Source organism: Tamandua tetradactyla, chromosome 14, assembly GCF_023851605.1.
Source record: "Tamandua tetradactyla isolate mTamTet1 chromosome 14, mTamTet1.pri, whole genome shotgun sequence".
In the NCBI taxonomy this organism is placed as follows: domain Eukaryota; kingdom Metazoa; phylum Chordata; class Mammalia; order Pilosa; family Myrmecophagidae; genus Tamandua; species Tamandua tetradactyla.
The window spans coordinates 30572777-30593735 of record NC_135340.1 but is presented as its reverse complement, the minus strand read 5'-3'; the positions used below and the strand labels follow the sequence as shown (position 1 = coordinate 30593735).

At 41.8% G+C, this 20959-nt stretch overlaps 3 protein-coding genes across 8 annotated transcripts; 1 reads left to right on the top strand and 2 right to left on the bottom strand.

The window, feature by feature from the left end:
• Nucleotides 1-439: 439 nt before the first annotated feature.
• On the bottom strand, nucleotides 440-10635 carry NEDD8 (NEDD8 ubiquitin like modifier). Of its 2 annotated transcripts, none has more exons than XM_077127140.1 (4): nucleotides 10506-10635; nucleotides 1653-1700; nucleotides 1403-1485; nucleotides 440-808 (listed from the first exon to the last, which is right to left on the bottom strand). In XM_077127140.1, the coding sequence occupies exons 1-4, from the start codon at nucleotides 10515-10517 to the stop codon at nucleotides 712-714; spliced, it is 240 nt and encodes a 79-aa protein (XP_076983255.1). In that variant the 5' UTR covers nucleotides 10518-10635; the 3' UTR covers nucleotides 440-711. The 2 variants fall into 2 exon arrangements, with proteins under 2 accessions (XP_076983255.1, XP_076983254.1); XM_077127139.1 differs by having other exon boundaries at nucleotides 10500-10634.
• A 226-nt stretch (nucleotides 10636-10861) lies between these two features.
• GMPR2 (guanosine monophosphate reductase 2) lies at nucleotides 10862-17680 on the top strand. 3 transcript variants are annotated; one of them, XM_077127122.1, is made up of 10 exons: nucleotides 10862-10966; nucleotides 11455-11575; nucleotides 11717-11836; nucleotides 14393-14476; nucleotides 14642-14815; nucleotides 15379-15460; nucleotides 15553-15659; nucleotides 15844-15886; nucleotides 16550-16709; nucleotides 16892-17673. In XM_077127122.1, the coding sequence occupies exons 2-10, from the start codon at nucleotides 11489-11491 to the stop codon at nucleotides 17079-17081; spliced, it is 1047 nt and encodes a 348-aa protein (XP_076983237.1). In that variant the 5' UTR covers nucleotides 10862-10966; nucleotides 11455-11488; the 3' UTR covers nucleotides 17082-17673. The 3 variants fall into 3 exon arrangements, with proteins under 3 accessions (XP_076983237.1, XP_076983236.1, XP_076983238.1); XM_077127121.1 differs by having other exon boundaries at nucleotides 10873-11077; nucleotides 16892-17669; XM_077127123.1 differs by lacking the exons at nucleotides 10862-10966; nucleotides 11455-11575; nucleotides 11717-11836 and adding an exon at nucleotides 11969-12461 and having other exon boundaries at nucleotides 16892-17680.
• TINF2 (TERF1 interacting nuclear factor 2) lies at nucleotides 17368-20646 on the bottom strand. 3 transcript variants are annotated; one of them, XM_077127118.1, is made up of 9 exons: nucleotides 20166-20646; nucleotides 19919-20023; nucleotides 19697-19744; nucleotides 19503-19610; nucleotides 19317-19413; nucleotides 18695-19154; nucleotides 18537-18604; nucleotides 18345-18436; nucleotides 17368-18208 (listed from the first exon to the last, which is right to left on the bottom strand). In XM_077127118.1, exons 1-9 carry the CDS (start codon nucleotides 20355-20357, stop codon nucleotides 18074-18076), a joined length of 1305 nt encoding a protein of 434 aa, XP_076983233.1. In that variant the 5' UTR covers nucleotides 20358-20646; the 3' UTR covers nucleotides 17368-18073. The 3 variants fall into 3 exon arrangements, with proteins under 3 accessions (XP_076983233.1, XP_076983232.1, XP_076983234.1); XM_077127117.1 differs by having other exon boundaries at nucleotides 17454-18208; nucleotides 19697-19798; XM_077127119.1 differs by lacking the exon at nucleotides 18537-18604 and having other exon boundaries at nucleotides 18082-18208; nucleotides 19697-19798.
• Nucleotides 20647-20959: the final 313 nt, after the last annotated feature.

Genomic DNA, 20959 nt, shown 5'->3' with positions numbered 1-20959 from the left:
CTACTATGTCCAATTCCACCTGCCTGCCCCTTATAAGGATACCAGTCATACTGGATTAAGGCCCACACTGATCCATTTGGTTTTTCTTTTTATTGCAGTAACCAATACAGAACACATTTCCCATTTTTACCACATTCAAGTTTACAGTTCAGGAGTATGAATTATATTCACAGTATGTGCTATCATCCACATCTATTACCCATCCTTTTTCATCTTCTCTAACAGAAACTACTCATCCACCAAGCTATAATTCCCTCTTCCTGTCCTCCACCCCCACCTCATACCTGGTAACCTACAAACATCTGTCTCTATGAAGTTTGGTTCTTCTAGGTATTTCATATAAACAAGCTCATACAATATTTGTCTTTCTGTGTTGGTTTATTTTGCTCTACACTGCATCCATTTTGATTTCAGTCACATTTGTGCAACAGAAGAAAGATTCCAGAAGGCAAGTAAATGTTTTATTGACAACCAGGGACATAGCCATGAGAGGGGAACATGGGACATAGCAAACTAAAACCCAGTACCCAGCAAGGGCCCTTTGGGCTAGGAACACTGCATCCTGGGGTCCTCACAGTCTCCCACCAGTAGACACACAAGCCTGGGCATCCAGGGAAGGGGGAAGTGGCTCTGGAGTCCCAGAAAGTGAGAGGATATATGATGCCTCATTATAAGTGACACGAATAAGAGGAAAAATGGAGGGAGGATCCATCACTGCCTATGGCCATGTCCTCCTCTCAGGGCCAACACCAAGTGGAGGACTGAACCGCCTAGGATCTTGTAATCAGCTGCTGTCTTCTCATCATTCCTGCAAGAAAAGGAAGCAAAAAAGAGCATTAGAAATGCCATCTAGAACAGTCGTTATTAATCTGGATTCAGGGATCCCTTTGCAGGGACACCATAAATTTGAATGGGAAAAAATTACACGTGTATTTTTACTAAGCCCTAACTGAAATTTTAATACTTCTTTTAATTTTGGATGTAGGCAAAAAAACGACAGTAATATTAGCAATATGGGTAACCTGTTACCAATAGAAAAGAGATATTTTCATATCATATTACAACTGTCATAGGCATCTTAAATATATTTCAAAGCTATAGTAATTAGTCCCACCACTAGATCTTATTTAATGCATTAACAGAGAAACACATCTATCACTACGTTATGATTTTTAAAGTATTATTTTAATAAGTCTATTTCAATATAATTAGAGTCCTCTGTAATCTATGTATTTTATTTTATGCCTTTAAAAATTTTATTCTGAGAATGAAATCTGTAGGCTTCATCAAACTACCAAAGTACAATACACCAAATAAAAGAGGCAGGCCTGATCTTCTCCAGCCCTTACCCAATCATCTTCACATTAAGACTTCCATGCCCTTATTTCCACCCCAAACTCACATCTGTTTGCCACTGTAGATGAGCCGCTGTTGCTGTGGGGGGATTCCTTCTTTCTCCTCCACACGCTCCTTGATTCGTTCCACCTTTAGTGGGGACAAGCAGTCAGTTGCTGCTCAGGGATAGGAGCAAGGAAACAGAACAAGGGCTATGCTGACAGCAAGAGAGAGAGAAAGGACCCAGTTCCTAAGCACACCCAGATAAGTGTTCATGGTAGGGAGAAGGGGACGAAGAGAAATGGGGCATACATCACCTTGTCTGTGGGTTCAATGTCAATCTCAATCTCCTTTCCAGTCAGCGTCTGAAAGAGAAAAGAGTTGCACGAGTCCTACAGCCCAACATACTTAGAATTTGCCTTCTAGGTAAAACGTCCTGCTCTGGTCTCTGGGGGATCTATTATTTTCTGTGAAATACACATTCCCAGCAAGCTGCTTTGAAGAATCAGATGGCTTTGACAATACCTGAATTCATCAGATATTTTTAGGCTGTGGAGAAATTTGGTAGAGCAAGATTCTGTGAACCATCTAACCCTCTTAATTCCATAGGTCCCCTCTCCCCACTCCCTCACTAAAATCACTAATACTGGCTTTCCTTTGGATGAGACAACAATGAAATGTATTCTAAGGAAAGTATTCCCTTATGTCAGAAAGATCTTGCTCTATTATAAATATCAATACTATAAACTAACATTCAGATCATATGAAGAATCTTGAAGAACACCTGAGATCACCTCTGACCAGCTTTTTAAGAAATATTAGAATTCAACATTCCATCTCCCCATATCTTCTTGAGATTCCTACCTAAATCCTAAATTACAGCTCTGGACTTCTTGACCTCTCCCATAGGCTAAGGGATGCCATTGTCCAAACAGTAATTTAATTGATTGTACAGTCATTAACTGTTGTACTTTATCCAATACAATCTTCTACCTTCTCTTGCTCTTAAAGTTCCAGCTATACCACTCTACAGCGATCTAGACCACAAAAATGCCATGCCTGGTCTAATTTAGGAGGATTTCTTTGCTTATATTGCTTTATTTGTTGAAATGCCCTACCCCATTCCTCCTCAAACTTTCAAGGACCCACTAATATGATTTCCTCCTGTATGATGCCAAGACTTGATCCCAGCAAATTGAGATAATACCTCCATCAACAGTGATTACAACTAGTTGTTTACATGTCAAATGCTACAATTAACAATCTAACTTTCTAAAGGATAGAGTCTTTTATTCATCTTTCTAATCCAAGCATAAAACATATTGTTTGACATAAAAGCAATCAATAAATATTTGTGGGTTAAATACCCAGCTGATCACATTAGGGTGTGATCACAGCCAAAATTACTGACCACCTTTCAAGCGTCAGAAACTATGCTGAACATTTTACACACATCAACACATTTAAACCTTGAGAATACCTATGAGATATGTGCTATTACTATATTCAATTCATAGGTGAGGAAAATGGGGGCTTGGATGGATTAAAAAGCATGGCCATGATAAGAGCCCCAACGTATAAACAATCCATGTGTCCCTCAATAGATGAATGGATAAACAAAATATGGAATATACAGAACAATGGAATATCATTCAGCTGTAAAAAGGGATGTTTTGATACGTTACAATACAGATAAATCCTGAAAGCATGCTGAGTGAAATTAGCCAGATACAAAAGGACACATATTGTATGATCCCACTTACATGATCTACAATAAGCAAATGTGTGGAGACAGAAAGTACATTAGAATTTAGCAGGAGCTGGAGGGGAGAGGGTAATGGGGAATCACTGTTCACCAGTTTCAGAGCTAATGTTTGAAGTGATGGGAAAATTTTGTTAATAGATGGTGCAGATGATAGTACAACATTGTGAATGTAATTAATACCATTGAATTGTACACTTAAAAATGGTTAAAATAGGAAATGTTATATATATGTTACCACAATAAAGACTAAAATTAATAAATATATATATTTTTTAAAAGCATGCATGTGAAGTAAAAGATAGAAAATGTGGCTCCAAACACAGATTCTCTGGCTCCAGGCCATATTTTTAGCTACATGTTCTTGTACTGTCTGAGTCTGGCTGGTTTAATATTTGGGACCCAATGAATACTCCTGTAGTAACTCACAAAAATAACATTGGTTTCTACTTACAGTATTCACACAGACCAGCAATAGAGAAAGTCTTTAGACAGTTCCTGACAATGAGAATGGTTTAGCACTAAGTATGTTCCAAAAAATGCAGAAGTAACTCCTTCGGATTTATCTGCCTAGATACAGAAGAATGAACTGTAAGTTTCCAACCCAAATCAAGTTGGTCTGTGTGAAAATTTTCAACAGTCTGTTGCTAAATGAGAAAAATACTGACGATAGTGAGGTTTCAAATAGTTAAATAGATTCAGGTGTTAAAATGCCTTTTTATAAGTGTAATAAAATAAGGCATTAGTGGCCCAGAGAGATCAAATGCAGTCAAGAGGCTATTCTGGAGGCTGCTCTTATGCGAGCTTCATTTCGATAGTGCTCATTGCCAGGGTCTGCTAAACCCCACTCAACATCACTTCCGTTGACTCTTAAGAACACCTAGGGCTCGAACTGAGACTCTATAAACGTTTTAGGCAGTAGGTTTGCCTTCCTGGAACACATAATTCCTGGAGGGTTCCTACGTCAGATAAATCTTGAAACTCAGAGGGCCCACCCTCTCCAAAATTATCAATTAATTTCATTCTCCTATCCTTTAGCGTGGACACTCCTTCTCAACATGAAAAAGTCAGAACGGGCATTGTCCAAAGATCATCCCTATAGACTGGGAGAAGGATTAAAGGCAAAGGAGGGGGTATAACAGAGAAAATGTGATTTAACTAACGAGAATGGCTACTGAATCCCTATATTAATATTCTTTCTAGCCTCCAGTGTTTTGGAGTAGCTAAAAGGAAAAATCTGAGATGGTGGAATGGTAGCCCATGACAAACTCTGGGATCTGTTCTATAATCACTTGTTGATGTGTGCTTTGACTATTATTGCTTTGTATAAATGTTATATTTTATAATAAAAAGAATGCTAAACAAATAAAATGTCCTTTTATGAAATGACAGTGACAATATATGGTAATTTTTTAAATAATATGGTCATTTTTAAGGCTTTTCACCTGAAACAGTAAAACGTTTGCAATTCTGTACTGTCCACAAATTATTTCACTTTCTTGATCTTCATATTTTAAATATAAAAAGACTTTTCAACCAGGTATTCCATTTTTAGGTAACCAACTTGGGAGAAAAAAATGGGGTATGTATCCAAATTAGCACATGCAGCAGTGTTGGTAAAAGCAAAAAAGCTAAAAATAGCTTAAATGCCATTGATAAATTATTAAACAGTGATACATCTATAGAGTGGTATGTTATGAAACAGTTTATACACTAACATGGAAAGATCTAAAAATTGTATAATTCTTTAGAAAATACACAATTACATTCCATTTCCTATATCAAGATCTGTACATATGTATATATACATGCCTAGAAAAAAGGATTAAAAGCATGCAGACCTCTTGGCACAGTAACCACCTGTGAGAAGCAGAGTAGGACTGAGGGAAGGATAGATAAAAAGTAGCTCACTCTTTAACAAAATATATATCTTTTATTACGTGAATATTAATAAACAAATATTCATTTAAATTTAACAATATTTTTTAATGACTAGGAGAATTCCTACAGCTGCTCTCTTCAGAGTAAGATGCTTGGGCTTTATGACATTAAAAAATTATTGGGGAAAAAAAATTATTGGTTTGTAAAATCTAAGTCTAGATGGCCCTGGGGCTAGTCCTTTGTTTCTGAAATTGACCACGGGGTTCCATAAATATACCTAGAGAGCAATCTGGCAATATGTTGTCCCAGTAACAATACTTCTAGGAAAATAATCATGAATATGTTCAAAAATATACTTACAACAACAGTCATCTAAAGATCGAACAACTGACAGTTAAATAAATTCTGGTGCAACCACAGAAGGAAAATTGCACAATTCTATGTGTTTAGAACAACTAGTTACTTGGAAAATATTAACAGTATACTAGTATATTTAAAAGAAAGTAAGCTACAGTATATAAAATATGATTTCAATTTTGTAAAAAAAAAACAAAACCACCACCATGTGCATTTATATCCTTTCAAAGAAGCTTGGAATTATATACATATTCCAGGCTTTTATCTTGAGTTGTGGTGAACATATTTGGGATTTTCTGTATTTTAACTTTTATGCCACGAATATGTTGTAATGAGAAAAAAATATTTTTTAAATGATGTCCTTGATGAGGATATAAGGAAAAATTCTCTAAAGCAGTTACTGTCTAATAGAAATACAATGCAAGTTACTATACAATTTAAAATTTACTAATAATCACATTTTTAAAGGTGGAATTAATTTTAATATTTTTGAACCCAAATATATCCAAAATATTATCAATTCAACATGTAATGAATATAAAAATTAATATATTTTACTTCTTTTTGGGGGAACTAAATCTTCAAAATCCTCTGTATATTTTATACTTGTATATTTTATCTCAACGCAGATGCTAAATTTTCATCTGAAATACTTAATCTGTAGATTTCATAAAATTTATAATTGAGAAAAGATTTACACACTCAACTTGTTCCAAACATACTTAAAAGTTTTCTAATGATTGAATCAAGTTTCAGTTTTTAATAAAAATTAAATAAAATTAAAACTTTAATTCCTCAGACACTAACCACATTTCAAGTATTCAATACCCACATGTGGCTAGTGGCTACTATATTGGACAACGTACCTCTCAAGCATTCCAGCTAGCATATTAAGGAATGATAAAACTGGAACATCACCAGTTTGTAACCTCTAATGAAATAATGGATCTGGGCAATGACTCATATTACAAAGAAAAAAAAAAAACACCTGACAGTAGATATCACACCACCACCTATCCTCACAAAAACACACAAAAAGACTATTCATATCTTTAGATCTTATTACTAGTTGACAGAAAATAGAGAGGAAAGAAGAACACAGGGGGATGTAATCTGCAAAATTCAAACTGTAGAAAACTCTATGTGGGACAAACAATCTAGTGTACTCAACAAAAGAAAATGGGGAAGAAGGGGAAACTATAAAAGAGACCTAAAATATATATCAACCGATTGCAATGTATGGATCTTTGTTTGATTCAGATTCAAAGAAACTGTAAAAAACAAAGACAACACAAATTGAGACAGGGTAAATTTGATAATAGTAGGAAAACACTGTTAACTTTTTAGGATGTAAGAATTATAGGTTATGCCAGGAAAATTCTTCTCTTTTAGAGATGAATAACGTGCTATGTTATCCAGGATTTGCTTCAGAAAATCCAGGTAGAGGGAACTGGTGGGTATAAATAAAGTTAAGATTGACCATGAGGTAATTTATGAAGTTAAGAGTACATTATACTGATATTTCATACATAGATGATAAGGACCAAACCAATGGCTGCACTATAAGTCTGCTTATTTGTACTTGTTCTGCCCATTTATGTTGTAGAAAGTGAAATTATAGCAACATACTTCAATTCTGTTGTCTTTTTGATACTTAGGGAAAAAATTAGTTTTTGCTATAATGTGCTGTTGAAAGCCATAACTCTTAACTCTGTTTTTGCATATTGCTTGCTAATACTTTAATAAACCTTGAAACCTTAAAAAAAAAAAAAAAAAAGAGTACATTATTTCCTTCTCTCTGCAGTTGTATGAAATTTCCCACAATTAAAGTTGTTTTAAGTTAATTGAACAATTTAAAAAGATATTCTTGATATAGTATATCTACCTGAGTTTCCCCTTCACATTTGTCAATTGTGACCTGGCAATACACTCAATGCTACTTAACAAGTATCTAATGAACTTGGGCTGAACACTGCTCTAAGGACTAGATGGGATATAAAAAAAATAAGTGACCCAGTCTTTGTCAATACCAACAATCTTACTTCAAGTAAAGGTTTATAACCAAGAAACAATTAGACAAAATTAATAGAAACATTATATAAGGAAGTGCCATACTGAACACTGTTGTCAAAATACAAGACGCAACAATAAAGTGCTTAGGTGAATGAAAAATCAATGTTAATTCAAAACTGAATGAGATAATATGGCACACCCACTTGAATAGCTAAAATCAAAACAACAGATACCACCAAAAGTTGGCCAGGGCACAGGGCAACTGAAATGCTCCTAAACTGCTAGTGAGAATGTAGAGTGGTACATGGAGAATCATTTGGCACATTCTTTTAAAGTTAAAACTTTATCTACCACATGACCAGTAATTCTATTCCTTGGTATTTATACAAGAGAAATTATAATGTATCTCCTCAGAAAGACTTATATAAGAATGTTCATAACAGCCTTATTCATACAAGCCAGAAATAGAAAAACCCAGATGTCATCACAGGAGAATGGATAAACAAATTCTGCAAGTCATCCAATGGAATACTTCTCAGAAATAAGTAGGAACAAACTACTGATACACACAACAACAGACATGCTGAGTGAAAGAAGCCAGGCACAAAAAACCATATATTGTATGATTCCATTTATATGAAGTTCTAAAACAAGCAAAATTAACCAATGGAACTTTCTGGAGCAGTGGAAATGCGCTATATCTCATTTTTGTGGTGGTTACATGCGTGCATGCTATTGTTAAAAATCCATCAAACCCTTAAGAACAGTGCATTTTATTGTACATTAAAAAAGCATAAACAAAAAACAACTAAGAAAAGTAATCTGCAGTGAGGAAATCAATATAGGATCTGGAAACAAGGGAGTGATACGATGAAAGGATGTTTAAGGAAGATCTGTCTAATTTTGTACACTATGTCTTGGTTTAGACCCTAAAGTTTAGAGGGGATACAAAGGTAGGGAAATCCGGTAGGAGGTAGCCAGAGAAATAAAATGATGAACAATGGACGAGAATGAGGTTAATGGAAAGAAAAATAAAGAAGAAAGACAAAAGAAAGGAAAAATTAGGTTCTATAAAAGAGTGATGACTCAGAAGAACTGGGTTCCAGATATATGGTAAACTGATTGATGGGGCCACTCTGTGAGGTGGATATTGGGATGATGGCTTAAGATAGAATATGATGCATTTAATTTTAGAACCACAGAGACTGAGGTGGCAGGAGAAGATTTAAATCAGCAAGGATTTGGTTGTAAAGGATTACAGAAAAAAATACAGAAGGGCTAAGGTACAGGAGACAACAGTCAAAGAACGAATAATTTACAAAGGAACAGTGCTAATAAAATCTATCATTGGTACAGTAATCAACAGCAAATGCAGCAAACTAAAGAGAGAGAGAAATGGGAGGTGGGCAGAGAGACCCATGTGAAGGCAGAGTGTTGCAAGAAAGAAAACTGACAATTTTAAAGTAATAGACTCAATGTTTCTATGATCGGAGACAAGGTGCAGAACTTTGCTACTCAAGCTGTAGTCCCTGGACAAAAAACATGAGCATCACCTAGAAGCTTGTTAGAAATGTACAGTTTCAGACTCCATTTCAAATTCAACGATCAGAATCAGAATTTTACCAAGATTTTCATGAACTTTAAAGTCTGAGAAGACCTTCTAGAACACAGTATTTTCCCAGTCTCAACCCATTACTGGGTTATGAAATCAACTTAGAAAATATTAGCGCATATCACACATAGTAAGGATAAGTTTTTTGTATAATATGGGTCATGAGGTAAAATGTCTTAGTGTGGGTTGAGAGCAAAAAAATTATTTTAAAAATTCTGACTGCAAGTACAGTAATAACCCCTCCTTTGGAGTAAGAGAGGACTATGAAGACATGAGAAACCATATGAACGGAAGAGAAGATAAAAATATTCATCTGTGATTCTCAAACTTTTTTTGACAGCAACCCCCACTGAGAAATACATGATCCACTAACACATACATATGTGTGTAATATACATATAAAATGAAAACAAAAATGTTTTAAAAACAGTAAAACTACCAGCAGTAAACCCTGATACTTTTTATTTTACCATTATTTTTAAAATGTTACTTGGGACCCAGCGACCCATTAAATTGATTTCATGATCCTTTCATAGGTCACAATTCAAAATTTGAAAAACAATGATCTTTAACATGCTGCTTGGCCTACATCCTTACTTAAGTGGTGGTTTGGACCGACCGAAAATGAGAAGGCTAAGAATAGCTATTATGTATGGGAAATGTACTAAAAAACCGATGAAATAATAAGGATGGACTTACTTAGCAATAAAAAGGCCATACTAATATCGCCTTTTTTTATTGCCATACTGATACTGACGCAGGCCAAAATGCATCAGTCGTGTTTTTGGTCTCTGTCTCTCTCTGAAGGTACGAAAGTGGAAACAACAGACAGGATTAATGAGCGTTAGGAATTGGTGAACAAGGAAATGAAGAACCAGGAGAGATTAAGAGATGGAGGTGAAAGAAACACTGAAGTTAGCTACCAGTACCAAAAATTAGGGCACCTGTGACTAACCTGCCTCAGTCAAGGAAGTTTAGGCTGGTCCAGGGTACTCGGCTCAGAAAGAGAGGTGCTGACTGAACACACTCCCAGCTTTGGTTTCTGAAAGGATGACTGAGATACTAAACCACCACCAGCGAAGGATCACAGTCTAGCACCTGGGAGGTCCCTGGTTCCCCCAGGCTAACGTTTTTGTGCTGTGCTCGGAAGCAGCCTATGTTAGAGGCGAGAAGCCGGTAACCTGGGAATGAAGAATGGAGAACAAAGCTTATTCCAAGAATCCGACAGAGATGGAAGCCGAGATGCCCCTTCGGCCTTCTCCATCACCCCGTACAAAGGCAGCCACCTTCTGGGACATAGCACCGTCCTGGCATGAAAGCAAGGATGTCAGTGACCCGGGAATCATATGTCCGGACCGGCCCCAGCTCTCAGAGCCCTCCAGGGTCCCCCTGTTTCCCATCACCTCTCGCGGGGAACCCTGAGGCTGTCAGCGCCCTCCACGCTCGGGAAAGGCGTGGTTTCCCTTCCCCGATTCTCCCGTAAAGCACAGCGACCAACCCAGACTCCCTCTGACTTTGCAAGGCTGGAGATGCTCCCACCTTCACTTTAATTAGCATCTTCTTCCCAGTCTGGGGGAGGCACACGGACAATTTGCTGCTTCCACCGCTGCGATCACCGCGGCCCTAAGCACTCCGCCTGTGGGAATCACTTCTGCTTCCGGGTCACCCTTAGCTCCACCCACCCACCCCCGCCCTTTTCCACTAGGTTCTCGAAAGGATCAGGAATTCTCCCGACTTTCGTTCAGTGCCGTGGTAAATTTGAAATATTTAAAGCTTAGTTACAGAACAGAAAACGCCTCCGCGATTCTGAGAGTCCTTCGCAAGCCCGCGCTAGCGGAAAGTGGGGGCGGGGTGAACTACACCTCCCATCATGCCAAGAGGCAATTCCGCCCGCCCCACGCTGGGAGTTGTAGTCTCTCACCCTTCAGGTCCAACAGCAACCCCCGAGTGCGGACTCTGTTACCCAGAAGGCCTCGCCCAGCCGCTGCCGAAGCTGGAATTCCTCTGTTAGTAGTTCTCGCCCGCTATTAGCGAAACCTGACGGCATAGCCCACGAGGCCAGGTTGCTAGGGCAGAGACTCAGCGGTCAACTGCCACCTCAGCCACTGCAACAGGAAGTGGGTACCCCTACTCCGGAAGCTGGTTATGTCCCCCGACCCAATTCCTTCGCGCCCCCAAATCAGCCTCTTACCCCAAGATACTCTTTGCAGAGGCGGGAGAGGAAGAGTAACAGGCAGGGAATGTACCCTTACGGTCACTGCTGATCCCTTACCAATTCTCCCCAACAAATAGTACCTGGGATGGAGATACCAAGATAATCGCAAGCAGCGGACAGATCAGAGGCGGCAGGCTTCAGGGACCTCTTCTTGACCTCTACCCGGACCTTCTTAAACTTTAAGCTAGGACACGAACGCTGTTGACTCCGGCCTTCACAGGGCATTTAGGGGCAAGGGGAAGATTGGGTAACTCTCTCTTGACTTTTCCTACCTTACAGCTCTCAGATTCGTCGCTACCCGGAGGCTCCCGCCATGCCTCACATTGACAATGACGTGAAATTGGACTTCAAGGATGTCTTGCTAAGGCCCAAACGCAGCACCCTTAAGTCCCGAAGTGAGGTGAGCCTCCTTCTCTAGTTGTTCTTTCTGGACTTCAAATCCCTAGTGAGCTAGAACGGAGAAAGGTGCCTGGCTCTTGTCCTCATGTAATACACGTTTCTTGGATGAAGGAAATGCTCAGTTTCCTATTGATACTTGCAGGTGGATCTCACAAGATACTTTTCATTTCGGAACTCAAAACAAGAGTACTCAGGGATCCCTATCATTGCTGCCAATATGGATACTGTGGGCACCTTTGAAATGGCGAAGGTTCTCTGTAAGGTAGGATTTCCTTCATAACCCTTCCTCAGTGGTGTCCACTTGCCCCAGTTGACTGCAGAGGTGTCTGTATCCCCACCCCACCCTCCCCCAAGTTAGCTCTCTCTGGCAACTAGCAGTCAGGATGCTCTTATTTACTACTTTCTCCAATGCTAAGGCCCCTTCACCTGACAAGTTCAAAGGGCCATCTGAATTAGGGAGTTTAAAGCTGTTTTGCCCCCATTTTTCTGATAAATGAACAGAACGTTCTCTTTTCTCCTATCCAATGGTTTATATACCCTGCCAATTTTCCCTAGTTCCAAGGCCATGCCCTCCCAGTCACATGCATTCCTCCAGTTAGACCACTGAGCATTCACTCTTTTAGTCTAGAAATTACATACTGTTTGAGGACTCAAAAAAATCCTCATTAGAAGATCCTAGAGTGAAGAAGCTTATTCATTTCCTTGTATGCCTACTATCCACTTTTCCTTACTCTTTTTTTCTTTTTAAGTCCTAGGTTCCTGGGTATTACTGGGATTTGCCAAAAATGGAATGTTTTTTCTCATATACAGGTTGTTATTCACTTTCAAAATGGAAGATGCTGCTCCTCTCAGTATCATTACCTGGTTCTATTCTTGTAGCTGAGAAGGTAGATAGTTACCTGGGCACTCTGAGAACACTTGTCTTTGGCTGGTTAATCTGTGTAGCCCTGGTTGGTGGATTGTGTTGCCATTTATGGCTCTGTTAGCCTTAAGGACTTCATCTACATTTCTTTGTTTTGATTGCGTAAGTCTTTGTGGAATGTCTGCTGTCATTTCTCCAAGATTGACAGTTATGCAGTTTTAATAGACTTTATTCCTGTTGTGATTCACTAATTGCTTAAAAATCCTGTTGTTGCCTGTGATCTGCCTGCCTTATCCAGTGGAGTTGGGGAATGGGGAATCTGACTTCAGTGCCAGCATGCTCTAATACCTGGACCTTGATGGGAACTCTGTCTTGATGCTTTGAGATTGGCTTTTCAACAACAACAACAACAACAAAAATTAAGTTTTATTTTTTTAGCAATCAGTATTGCTAATGGGTGCTAAGGAAATCAGATTTTAGACATAGAAGCAAGTCTATGGTTCTACTGGCTGGGTGCCAGTAAGCATCTTTTTCTAAACCTCTAGCTTGCTATGTAATTGGATGTGATCATGCCACACTATGCCACTGTATCTCCAAGAAGGTCTGCTGACATCCTAGAGTGATTTTTCTTAGTCTGTCAGCATGTTGAGGGCAGAGTGTTGCTGAGAAAGCTGAATTCAAGACCAGCTTTAGCTACTTAATGATCTCTGAGTGAGGAGAGAGAGCACTTCCTGTTGTTGGCTGATGCATGACTTCTTTAGGTTCCTTGTTAGTTGCAAGATTTTTCTTACCTAACTACTGTCTGTTGTCTATTTGCATTTGTGTGCTTTTAAAGCACAAACAGTGGCATTTAGAGAGGCCTGAGAGCCTTTCTCAAAGTACTGGAATATTGTTTGCAATTTATTGAGCTAGGGAATATTAGTCTGATGAGAGACTTATCAGTTTGGTCCATGTCCCAACAAAATTTGTCCTTTACAGCAGTGGAAATGGAGAAACAACTGGGTAGCACCTTATCAGCTCTGTTAATTAAGACTTTACCTTTTAAATGTAGAGCTGTGTTCCAGTAGCCATGTTTCTTGAGGATGATTGAACAATGATATAGCTTTCACAATGTGACTCTGTGATTGTGAAAACCTTGTGTCTGATGCTCCTTTTATCTACCATATCAACAGACGAGTAGAACATATGGAATAAAAATAAATAATAGGGGGAACAAATGTTAAAATAAATTTAGTTTGAAATGCTAGTGGTAAATGAAAGCAAGGAGTAAGGGGTATGGTATGTATAATCTTTTTTTTCTGTTATGGTTTTATTTCTTTTTCTGTTGTCTTTTTATTTCTTTTTCTAAATCGATGCAAATGTTCTAAGAAATGATGAATATGCAACTATGTGATGATATTAAGAATTACTGATTATATATGTAGAATGGAATGATATGTTAATGTTTTTGTTTGTTTGTTGTTTTTTTAATTAATAAAAAAATTTTTTAAAAAAGACCTTACCTTTTGTGGATATCTAGACTCAGGGAATTACTGCTGATAAATGGACCAGAAGATACCAAAAATAGGTTAGTTTACTTCTAGGTTACCGCAGGTGTAGAGGCTTATCAGTACAGGTAGATACTGGCTCCTTCAGCCTCTTCATGCTTCTTCCATGTCTGCTGTTTGTTCTAGTACACCATAAGCTTATCCTTGTCACCTTTTAAGTTGGAAGCCAAGTGTGTGTCAGCAAGTGACTCCTATCCAGGTGACTTGTACTTTGTGGTGGGAAATGTTCTATTGGGATTTGTAGGAAGAATAATGGTTGAACTAAAATCCCAGCTTGTCTTCATCAAGTGTCTTTCCAAACTTCAGTCCTCTCCTCCCTTAGATTAAATAGCATAAAGTTCTGTTTCTAGAAAAAAAGGGACCATAATGAAATTCACTTCTTTTTGATGGCATTCTTTCTTTTCCCCAGTTCTCCCTCTTCACTGCTGTCCATAAGCACTACAGCCTTGAACAATGGAAAGAGTTTGCTGTTCAGAATACTGACTGTCTTGAGGTAACATTGGGCCTACCCTGCTTCTTTCCTTTTCCCAGTTTTCCAGGAGTCTCTTTTGGTTTCCTGGGGACCAACCCTCACCTGCCCATCCCTGCTGATGCTTACCAGATCTGATGTTACAGGCTAGTTTAATGTCTTCTGTGCCAATGGCCATTTCTCTCACAGCATTTGGCAGCCAGCTCAGGGACAGGTTCTTCTGACTTTGAGCAGCTGGAGCAGATCCTGGAAGCTGTTCCCCAGGTGAAATATATATGCCTGGATGTGGCAAATGGCTACTCTGAACACTTTGTTGAATGTGTAAAGGATGTGCGGAAGCGTTTCCCCCAACACACCATCATGGTACGTTTCTGTTACCCTGTAATTGGTACATACCTGACCTTTTCCCATTCTTCCTGCGTTTTCTCTGTACTCCATTTTGTTACACTGGATAATTTCTCCCTTGCTACATTATGGTATTCCCACTCCATCTAATCATGTCAGTGGGTGACTTATCCATGGTTCTATGCTTAAAAATATGTATTTATGGATCAATGCAATATTTCTGACCCCTTGACTCATACAGCCTTTGTAAGTTCAGTTTCCAGGTATCATTCACCAAGTTATAGAACGTTTTCACATTGTACATACTTGTGATACACATCTGACCACTGAAGTGGACATGTACTACAATCGTATAGAAGAGGTCTCATGAAATAATTTTTTTTTTACAAGCTTAGGGGAGTGATGAAAAGTCTTCATTTTCTTCAAGCATTGAGGGGTCTCTCCTTGTATTGCCGATCAAAAAGTAATTACAGCTGGACAGATGGGTATTTAGCTTACATTACCATGCCTTCCCCCTTCCCTGAAGCCAGAGAATCTCTTCTCTATTTCTGATTCTTAAGGATGCTGTCACTCTGTTTCAGGCAGGGAATGTGGTAACAGGTGAGATGGTGGAAGAACTGATTCTCTCAGGGGCTGACATCATCAAAGTGGGAATTGGACCAGGTAATCTACTTCACCGGGGGCCATTTGTTGCCCTTTTGGTGGCAAAGCACCTGTGGCACACTTCAGTCTCATCCTTGTCACATTCTTCCCAGGCTCTGTGTGTACCACCCGGAAGAAAACTGGAGTGGGGTATCCACAGCTCAGTGCAGTAATGGAGTGTGCAGATGCTGCTCATGGTCTCAAAGGCCACATCATTTCAGTAAGGCCCACGGGCAGGGTGGGGGGTGAGGTTGTCAGACATCGGGGTTTTCTGCTGGTTATAGAAGTTCTGGAAGAGATGGATCAGAACTCCTGGGTTCTGCCAATTTTGAGGTGGGCCACTGAGACACTGCTGAGAATGTTTGGATCACCCACGTCCCCTTATAGCGTTCCTCACTTTGCAGGATGGAGGCTGCAGCTGTCCTGGGGATGTGGCCAAGGCTTTCGGTAAGGGGGCTGGGAGGGCCCAAAAGGATGATTTTGTAATGAGGATGAGTCACAAATAAGGGTCCAGGATCAGGCTAGGAGGAGCTTCAGAAAGCCTTTCAGATTTCTTCATAATATGAATTGGTATTGCAGAAACCTTTGGGGTCACCTGAAGCAAGCCAGCAGGGCAAACCCTGACACCTGATATGTACTGTATGTATCAAGGACCATCCACCTCCTGGATTGTTGGACAATGTAGATTCCTGAGCCCCACCCCAGACCTACAAAATCAGGCTCAGGGGAGTGGTCCTGCAAATCTGCATTGTTTCACGGTTTCCCAGGTGATCCTTACTCAGTAAAGTTGGAGACTGGCTCTTGGAGCACTTAAAGTGAGTCTTGTTCTGCTGGGCACAGTAAAAAAGAAAATGGCCAGACGATGGTGAAAGCAGTATAAAAGAGAGAACAGAGGTTAGCTAGAAAATCTCCAGCTCTTTTTAAATTCTTGGGGAAATCAGACCCACTTAGGAAAGCAGGTTTGTGTGGGTTCTAGACCAGTCAAGGAAACAGACCCAGGAAGATGCTTCAATCATTGTGAGGGCTGAGAATTTAGTGAGTTGCTTCTGAGGGTGGGCACGTGGGTACCTGGGCCTGTTTCACACTTTCCCCTCTCCTTGATGCTAACAGGGGCAGGGGCTGACTTTGTGATGCTGGGTGGCATGCTGGCTGGGCACAGTGAGTCAGGTGGTGAGCTCATTGAGAGGGATGGCAAGAAGTACAAGCTCTTTTACGGAATGAGTTCTGAAATGGCCATGAAGAAGTATGCTGGCGGTGTGGCTGAGTACAGGTACGTGTGGAACCTAAGCAGGGTGGTGAGAGAACTCATGTTTGCTGGGAAATTGGGAGATGAATGGTAGAGTTCTTGGGGTGGGAGAGGGTGGGGAACAGGGGCTAAATGCCAGAGACTGGGAAGAGTTATTGGGTTTAAAGAATCCAGGAGAAGGTAATACATTTTTTCCACACACCAAGGGCCTCAGAGGGAAAGACAGTGGAAGTCCCCTTTAAAGGGAATGTGGAACACACCATCCGAGACATCCTTGGAGGGATCCGCTCCACTTGTACCTATGTCGGAGCAGCTAAGCTGAAGGAGCTGAGCCGGAGAACTACCTTCATCCGTGTCACCCAGCAGGTGAACCCAATCTTCAGTGATGACAACTAGACCTGAGCAGTTCTGCCTTTCCAAGGCATGAGCACCCCGCTACAGAATCCGCCCCCTCAAGTGGGTCCCTTGCTGATTCCAGCTACTGTGGCTATTTACTTTTTGGTTATTTCCTGTCATCTCACTCCGAGGGCTTCTGCAGTATCTCGCCATTCTCTTCACACATAAAATGCCCACAACACTCGCTGGGGCAGAAGCAAGGAAGACAGACTGAGAAAATGAAGTAAAGCAATCAAATGGAATCTGGGGATCAGTATCCTGAAGATTATTCAAAGGAAGAGGCACTGATTCATACATAGGTGTCTTATATAGTCTTGGCCTGGAAGAGGCAGGCTTTTAGAATCATGTTTTCTTAATCAGCTCCATTAAATGAGACCTCTGAATCTTAAAAGCACAGAAACAGTGTTAATGTATTTGAGAGAAATCCCAATGACTAAAAAGACCCCAGGGCTCACTGTACAAGGCTGGCATCTGGGTGCTGGTGAGGGGAGGTAGAGTGGGCACTGGCCATCTGCCCTGGGGGTTATGGACAATGTGTATTTTTTCCCGTGGCAACTTACAAAGCATACAACTTACAAAATATACTTACAAAGTATATTCTGGCAATAGGACCCGCATACACACATACGTATTTGCAGAACAGCAAAAGAACATTTCTCTTTCCAGCTTTCAAACCCAGTAACCGTTCTGGGCACATCTGGATAACACTTTCCAAGGGAGGGAAAATGGCAAAGGGATTCTTCCAATCCTTGAGAGAGACCAGTTCTGTCTCTAAGGAATGACCTGCATTGACCGTATGGTAGCTTTAATTCCCTTTCCTCACACCAAGATGATGTTTTAATAAATCCAAAGTTTAATTAGCAAGCATTACAAAGCAAGTGTAGCAGTGTAGTCAGGCAACCCAAGCTGGGCTTCCACTTCATTCCCACTAAACTGCTTGTAGAGCTGAGGAGGAAGGAGAAAGGCAGAGCATAGACCAACTCTTAGTCCTATTATATGGGTCTAGGGCTGTCCGTATGGTTGTGTGAAGGGACAGGCATGGCACTGGGGCCAGAATGGGAAAAGTATTCACAGAAAGTGGGGATCAGAGTGTCAAACTTCGTCTTCTGGTAGTTTTCCAGAGTCTCCTGTAGAGAAGGGAGAGCAGGAAAGTCCTATCATCATCCTAAATTATTTCCTAAGTCCTCCATATTCTAGGGCATATGGATTTCTCATCATGTTCTGCCCATCCCTTCCCCCAACTTTCTGCTCCTTCCTACTTACCTTCCCATCCCTCTGGCCATTCTCTTCATCATCAGAATCCAAAACCAAGTCCCCTATGGTAATGACAGGGCTGCACAGAGATGGAAGACAGACTGTAGGAGGAAAATCAGAATCAAACTATTCCTTTAGTAAATACAGGCCCTCAGAGTCCCCAAGAGGCAGCTTGAGCCAACCCTAATTCAGGAAATATACCTGGATTCCTGGCCCTAGGAGGAGACAATGACAGTCTCAGGGGGTCTAGGGGGCAATCCAAGCAATTCCTGAAGTGGGAGCAAGCAAAGAAGAAAGGGTAAGAGAAAGCAGGCAAGGAACATATGCCAGGTAGTGAGAAGCAACTCTGTTCCACTCACTCCTTTTGCTCTGAGGCAGATAAGTCAACTGGGTTCTCCTTCAGAGCTTTTCCCCCCAGGGTCTGGGATGGACTCTTGGGCTTTCCAGTGTAGGCTGTCCTTGTGTCCACAGCACTTGTTGAATCTGCTGGGTGTGTCCTATGTTTCCCCCTGATCTCAGGGTTAGATGTGACCTGGGCAGGTGAGCCCAGGTTTCTAAAGGGGAACAGCATAACTGTGGGGCGTTCTTTATGACCTCCGCGAGTGGACATCCATTGGGACTGGGTTCTTCGTTGGCCTAAAGGAGCCAGATTGAAGTGGTGGCCGGCCAAGGGTTCTGGGAGTTTCCTTGAGGCTGGTTGCTGAGGAAAGTAAGGATCAGGCTTGGCTTTTGGCAGAAGAGTTTCCTTTAGGCTTGGTTGCTGAGGAGGATTCTGCTCTGTAGGCTCTGTCATGTTCACTGTATCACTAATAGAGCACTCTGGAAGAGAAAATGAGGCTCTTTATAAAGAGAACAGATAGCAACAAATCAACACAGTCTGGTTTCTTTTGTCTCCAGCCTAGGCAACTATTCTAATAACAGGCTGTCCCAAAACTATACCCCCACCCCTCAAGTCCTAGTTTTCCCAGATGGTCCTAGTACCTGCAAGTGGCCAGCCCATGTCCACCACATATTGGCTCAAGGCAAAAGAAGATGTGATAGAAACTCCAGGCTGCATCCAACTCAGCATATCTTGAAGCTGTGAGCAGAGAAAGAGGTATAAAGACCACAGTTCTTGACACAACCAACCCATACTCTGCACTTAAAAGTGTTTTGCCCCAACAAAACCTGCTGTGCCTGCAGTGTAGGCAGTGCTTTTTCCAGCTGACACAAGTATTCAAAAAACAGCTTTTCCATGGCAGCCATAAAGGGTTCCCCATATTCTTGTTCAAGTTCCTGCAGGAAGGAATGAGTGAAGCAGGTCAGAAGAGGACCAGAGAAGATAGGAGCCACATAATTGCCTCCAAATCAGCCAGTCTCACCTGTTGCTTCAAGGCCAGATCCACAGGAGCCTCTGCCAGCTGCTTCACCTGCTGGCAAAAGGTTTCCTGTGCCTCTAAGATCTTCATCAGATCCTGCTTTGTCTGCTCATTGATAAGGAAGGCAAACAAGTTAGGGCCCCAGGGTTCAATGGCTGAGAAGAGTGGCAATTTTTTGCACCAAGTGTAACTGGGATTAGGTTTCTAGGTCGAGGGTTTACTCACAGCTTTGGGATCCCGCAGTAGAGGTCCAGATTCCGGGAAGTGATGATTCAGGGCATCCAGGACCTGGGCCCAAGGCTGGCCCTGCAGAATCAGCTCCACCACCAACTGTGAAAATATGTGTGGTAATGAGTTCAGAATCCCTACTCGGGGGGCAAGCTGCCCTTTTCCAACCTGTCCCACTCCTAAGCTGTCGCCCGTCGTCAGACCCTCACCCGGCTCCTCATCCAGGTCCTACTGGCTCCAATACCTTGGCCTTTAGGCCCATACATAGGCGTTCATGGTGCCGGAAGCGAACCAGACCGGGAGCAGCCGCGCGAAGGGATAGCAGAAACTCCAGTACGCGCGGGAAAAACTCCACGCGACGTCGGCACATGACTTGCCAGCTGGCTGCAGCCGCGAAGCGCAGAGCGGCGGGACCGGCTCCCGGGGGCGTGGCCATGGCCAGCGGTCTCCGCCCCGGGACGGTCCCTCCGCGTTTCCCCCACAAGGGGGGCCTGCCCGACTCCTCCCAGGCGGCGCTCAGTGACTGCGATATTTAGGCCTGAGCCGGATGCTTCGCGAGCCGACCCAGCCCCCTTCCGCAGACATCCAGAACTCGGGATGGGGTGGGGGCGGGGGGCGGGGGTCTTCTCGCTCGGGCTGGAGCCTGAAAGGAGAAGCCGGCCGGCTCTAATGGCACTAGGCCGCTCTTCCTTTAACGCCGCCGCACTCTTGAAGCCTGAGGTTACGTCACTTCCGGCTTTGCTCCTGGTTCCCTTGCCCCGGAAAAGGCAGTAACAGAGAACCAATGGGCCGCCAGGCCGAGGGAACGTGACGTTCCGCCGCAAGAGCACGCCCCCGCCCGGCCGTCGGCTCGCCGCCCCCGGGCCTCGCTCCCCGCTACCTCGGGCGGCCGCTGGGGTCGACTGCCTGGTCTGTAAAGCGAGGCTCGGTCTACTTCCGCTTCCCTAAATCCCGGCCTCAAACCCGCGTCTAAAGAATTCGGCTGTTCCTTTGACAAAACAGAAGAGGGCGTCCGCCTTTAAAAAATGAAGTACGAAG

Bases quoted from the DNA above. Each gene is read 5' to 3' on its own strand.
- TINF2 (XM_077127117.1), bottom strand. From the start codon at position 20,357: ATGGCCACGCCCCCGGGAGCCGGTCCCGCCGCTCTGCGCTTCGCGGCT. The intron at 20,024-20,165 runs GTATTGGAGCCA...ATATTTTCACAG, and splicing joins GTATGGGCCTAAAGGCCAAG to TTGGTGGTGGAGCTGATTCT. The intron at 19,799-19,918 runs GTGAGTAAACCC...ATCAATGAGCAG, and splicing joins TACTGCGGGATCCCAAAGCT to ACAAAGCAGGATCTGATGAA.
- GMPR2 (XM_077127122.1), top strand. From the start codon at position 11,489: ATGCCTCACATTGACAATGACGTGAAATTGGACTTCAAGGATGTCTTG. The intron at 14,816-15,378 runs GTACGTTTCTGT...ACTCTGTTTCAG, and splicing joins TCCCCCAACACACCATCATG to GCAGGGAATGTGGTAACAGG. The intron at 15,461-15,552 runs GTAATCTACTTC...CATTCTTCCCAG, and splicing joins CAAAGTGGGAATTGGACCAG to GCTCTGTGTGTACCACCCGG.
- NEDD8 (XM_077127139.1), bottom strand. The intron at 1,486-1,652 runs GTGATGTATGCC...TCCCCACTAAAG, and splicing joins ACATTGAACCCACAGACAAG to GTGGAACGAATCAAGGAGCG. The intron at 809-1,402 runs GTGAGTTTGGGG...CTTTTCTTGCAG, and splicing joins ATCTACAGTGGCAAACAGAT to GAATGATGAGAAGACAGCAG.